Raw genomic sequence first — 4,729 nt, forward strand, 5'->3', positions numbered from 1 at the left:
AAGAATAAATATACATCATAAATAAATAAAAATCCAACAAATACTGTACCAAGAGAATCACAGTACATTTATATCCATTGCACATAGCCACTTTTGTTTCCAGTCTGGACAAGGGTTGAAGAAGCGGACACACAGGGAGGGAGGGGGAGAGGAGGAGCCGGGGGGGCGCGGGGCGCAGGGGTTTGGGGGGTGGGGGGGTCCCGGCTCCCCCTCCGGCCGGCCCGGGGCCGCTCCCCGCCGTATTGCCAGTCCGAGGAAAGCCGGGCTCCGAGTCCTCTATGTACAAGTGTCTCCTCGTGGAAATGGCTTGTGTGGGCTCTGCCCGCATGGCTTCGGGGGAAGGGGGAGAGTCCGGAGGGGCGGGGGGAAGGGGGCGAGGGGGGGGGCTCACTGGGGCAGCAGCGGCGGCTTGAAGGAGCAGTTCCCCGTGCAGTGCCGCGGGGTCAGCATTTTGCAGGAGAAGTGATGTAGCGCGTCGTGGGCCTCTGCAAAGCGACGGGATCGTCACCTCCCGCTCCCCCAGACCTCCCCACGGAGAGTGCCAGCCCCCCCCTTAGATATCTGTGCCCCTCCCACCCCCCCATGTCCTGCCCTGGTACCTTTTAACTTCTGCTGGATGGCGTAGCGCGCTTTCCTCTCCTGGTCCAGCTCGTTGCACAGCGTATCTGGGGGGGCGGGGAGGGGGGAAGCATCACAACATGCCAGGATGGGGGGACCAGAGCGCGGCCGCCCCGTCGGGGATGCGCTGGGCAGAAGGGCATCGCCCGCAGCGCGACGTGGGGGTAGGGATACGGGGAGGGGGGGGGGGGGGGGGGGGTATGGGGGATGTGGGGGAGGGAAGGGATGCGCGCAAAGTCGGGCAGAGCTTCCCAGGTAATTTTCCGCCTGGGTTTTTAATTTAGCCGGGGTGGAAATTGCTGCGAGAGAGAAGGTCCGTTCGCTGCCGCGGAATGACGCCTCGCAGCCGTTTGCGGGGCGGGTCGCGACAATATAGCGATTGACGACAACAAATTAAATTGAACAAAAAATAAAATGAATAAATAAGAAAAAAAAAAAAAAGAAAGGAACTAAAAACGGAGAGTAAAAAATCCGAGCGGCAGCTGCCTGCGGGCCGGCCGGGCCGTACCTCGGACAATCTGCAGCTGCTGCACCATCTCCTCCCGGTACGCCAGCTCCCGCTTCATCTGGTCCTGGAAGTTATCTGCGGGGGGGGACGGGGGTGTCAGCACCGCTCCCCAGCGCCGGGCCCGCTCCCCGGCCGGGACAGGGAGGGGAGGGGGGGTTCTCCGGTACCTTTCAGGCTCTGGAAGTCCCTCTCCAGTTTTTTCCTCAGTTCCATTTGCTCCAGGACCAGTTTTTGTAACTCGTCTGTTTAAAAATACACGGCGGGGTTGAGGGGAGCCCGCACTTTTCCATATGGAGGCGGCTCAGCGCGGCGCTAATCGCATTACGTTACATTAATCACAGGAGTTAATCACTCCTGCAGAAAACACAAATACCTCGAGCCGCGGGGACGGGCTGGGGGGTCCCCCCAGCCTTCTCTCCATCCCCCTCCCCGGCCCGCCGACTCCCGCAGCCCCCCGCCCCGCCGCCGGACGCGCCCCCGCCTCACCTCGGGCCAAATTTTCGATGTCTTTTTCCACCAGCTGCGTCCCGGCGACATCCATGGCCAGGCCGTCCTCTCCTGGGGGAGGATGGGGGGGCGGGCAGGGCGCTGTCAGCCCCGACGCGGAGGCCTCCGCCGGCCGCGCATCGCCCCGCGCAAGGGCCGCGGCGGAGCGCGGGCTGGAGCTTACCTCTGTCGGTATTTACAGGGCTGGGATGAGAGACATTCCTTTGGTCCTGATAGGATTTTCTGGTCTCTAAATCCTCTGCCGCGGAGTGATTGTCTTCTTTATCTTGCTCTTAAAGATAATAAACCGATTTTCAACCATAAGCAATGAAAGTATGGTCCTGATATATCCTTAATTACATAATTACGGACAAAGCCCTCGTTAAAACCTTCTTAGCGGACATCCTAATCGCTTTGCTATTGGAAAGTAGCTTGCTGGCAGGAGCTTTGCCCCGCCGTGCCGTGTGCGGGCCCCGCCAGCCCATCCCCGCCGTCCGACGGCGGCATCCCTGGGCCCGGGGGGGGTCTGGCCCTGTCCCCCATCCGAAAACCGTTTTGCACTTTCTTTTCTCCCGAAAGCCCCAAACGAAAGCGGTGGCCTCGGAGCCCCCCCGCCACGGGACTGAACCCCCGACGGGGGCGGCGCTCGGGGCCGCACTCTCGATGCCCATGGGCCTCCCGCCCAGCCTCCCCCCGCCCCGTCCCAATTTACCCTTCGCCTCGGGGGTGCACAGGTAGGCGGCCGGGGCTCCCAGGGAGGCGGCGGTCTTCAGCGGCTGCAGGTGCTCCCCCCTGTCCGGCGCGTACACCTACAAAAGAATGAGTCAGGGCGGCGGGGGACCCCGGGCCGGCCCCGCGGGGGCCCTTGAGAGCAAAGCTCGCCCCCCACCCCCACCCCCCCACCCGCCTTCGATCCCGGCCGCGCACCTCGTAGGCGCCCCTGCTGCTGCTCCGCTCGGGGCTGCCGTCGGGCGGTTGGCCGCCCTCCTCCGCCGCCGGCTCGCCCGCCTTCTCCTCGGGACCGTCGGCCCCGGCGGGCGGCGGCTCCTCGGTACCGGCGAGCAGCCGGGGCGGCGGCGGTTCCCGTCCCTCGGGAAGGGCGGCGGCGGCGGCGGCTTCCTCCTCCTCGTCCTCCGGGAAGCGGTTGGACTCCACGTCCACCTCGGGCTCCTCGGCCGTGTCCCCCCCGGGGGAGAGCGAGCGGTAGCTGGAGCTGCCCTCGCTGAGGAAGTCCGGGGAGAGGTAACCGGGCCCGCGGGGGGCCGCGCCGCCGTACGCCTCCCGGGTACCGTAGAGCTTGGCGATGCTCTCGGCGTCCTTCACCACCGGGCGGAAGGCGGAGAGGTAGCTGCCCTTCCTGGGCAGGGGCAGCGGGGGGAGCAGCGCCTCGTCCCCGGAGCGCTCCTCCTCGCCCGCCGCCCGCGACAGCGCGCTGGGGCAGCGCTCGCCCTCCGCCCCGGCGCCTTCCTGGGGGGTCGCGCTGCTCCTCCCGCTGCCCGACGGCTCCGAGCCCTCCAGCTCGCCGTGCCGGCCCGACAAGCCCGGCGGTTCGGCCGCAGCCGCCGCCGCCGCCGCCGCGGCCGCCACCACCACGGCCGTGGCCGCCGCCTTGGCCTGGCTCTGCGCCGGGTAGGGCGGCACGGGCAGGCTGCCGGCGGCCGGCCAGAAGACGGGGAACGAGGGGTAGACGCCGGTGTCCTTGGCGGCGCCGGGCTGGTGGGGCGGCTGGGCTGGCTGGTGCGGGTGGGGGTGCGGAGGCCCCCAAAACATGCCGGGGGGCAGCGCGCCGCCCTTGCCCGCCTCGCCGCCGCCCGCGCCGCCCAGCGCGTCCTCCTGCTTCTTGGGGCAGAGTCCGAAAGCGGCGGCGGGGAAGCCGTAGGGGTGGGGGAAGAGCGGCGGCGGCAGCTTCTGCAGCATCCCGAAGCCCTTGCTGGGCACCGGGATCACCGGGTAGCTGCGCACCGCGCCCGCCCCGCCGTGCGCTCCCGCCGCCCCGCCGTGCGCCGCCGGCAGCCCCAGCGCCCCGCGCTCGCCCGCCGGCTCCTGCCCGCTGCAGCGCAGGCTCTTGTGCGCCGGGGCCAGCTCGGGGCCGGCGGGCGGCGGCGGGTGCAACGCGGCCTTGGCAGCCGGGGAGCCGGCACCGGGCCCGCCGGCGGCCGCCCCTTGCAGGGAGAAGGTCCGCTTGCGGGTGCCGCCGTTGAACATGGCCTTGACGTCCTCCCAGGCGTGCGACAGCTCCTCCGTGGCCGTCTTGTCGCTGAGCTTGAGGTGACGGCGCCAGGAGTTGAAGTTGGCGGCGTCGGGCTGGGTGTACTTGGAGTCCGGGGTGCGGTGGGAGTGGAAGATGAACTTGTTGGGGGAGAAGTACATGCTGCAGTAGCTGCACTTGATGCACTTGGCGCGGGAGCTGTTGTAGCGGGCCGGGATGAAGCTGCCCCGGGAGCCCCAGGCGCACTCGTGCACCACGTCGAAGGCGAAGTTCTCGGGCAGCTTGGGCGGCTTGTGCTCGCCCAGGAAGGACTTGCAGAGCCGCTCCGCCTCCCGCTTGGTGATCATGCCGCAGCGGCGGGAGGAGATGGGCATGGCCCCGGCCCGCCGCAGGATCTCCAGCTGCACCGGCGTGCACTGCACGCAGGTGATGCCCAGGGCCACCCGCCGGTTGTGGATCTCATTGTAGCTGTAGTTCTTGAGCAGCGTGTTGGAGATCTGCGCCAGGCACAGCCGCTCCTGCCCGTCGATGACCAGGGACACGATGGGCACGCCGTACAGAGAGGTCTCACCCACTTGGTTGGGCTTGAGGGTATTGGAGCCCTGGTACGGCTGCAGCTCTTGCTTTGAATTTGGGGAGGAGCTTGCATCTCTCCCATTTCCCATCTGACTGGCGATCGCCTCCATTCCCCCCCAAAACGCCCCTGCAAAACAAAATCGGGGAAAAGCGCGGGTTAGAAGCGCTCCCGGGGCCCCGCTCCGCCGCCGCCCGCCGCCGAGCCCGGCCCGCCGCTGCCGGAGCCCTGCTCCGCGGCCCGGCTGCTCCACGCTCGGCGCTGCCGGTCCCGGTCCGGAGCATCCCCCACCACGGGCGCTTCCGCAGGAGCCTCCCCGCCGCGGACAGGCTGG

The 4,729-nt window shown here is 67.9% G+C and overlaps 1 protein-coding gene across 1 annotated transcript; it reads right to left on the reverse strand.

Annotated features, from left to right (window-relative positions):
- Positions 1-387: 387 nt before the first annotated feature.
- Positions 388-4,507, reverse strand: SKOR1 (SKI family transcriptional corepressor 1; the record flags this gene model as incomplete). The annotated part of the gene is made up of 8 exons (XM_084268188.1): positions 388-485; positions 600-665; positions 1,127-1,201; positions 1,294-1,368; positions 1,613-1,684; positions 1,797-1,904; positions 2,325-2,421; positions 2,540-4,507. The coding sequence occupies 8 exons, from the start codon at positions 4,505-4,507 to the stop codon at positions 388-390; spliced, it is 2,559 nt and encodes an 852-aa protein (XP_084124314.1).
- Positions 4,508-4,729: the final 222 nt, after the last annotated feature.

Source organism: Gallinula chloropus (genome assembly GCF_964237585.1).
Source record: "Gallinula chloropus genome assembly, chromosome: 9".
Lineage (NCBI taxonomy): Eukaryota > Metazoa > Chordata > Aves > Gruiformes > Rallidae > Gallinula > Gallinula chloropus.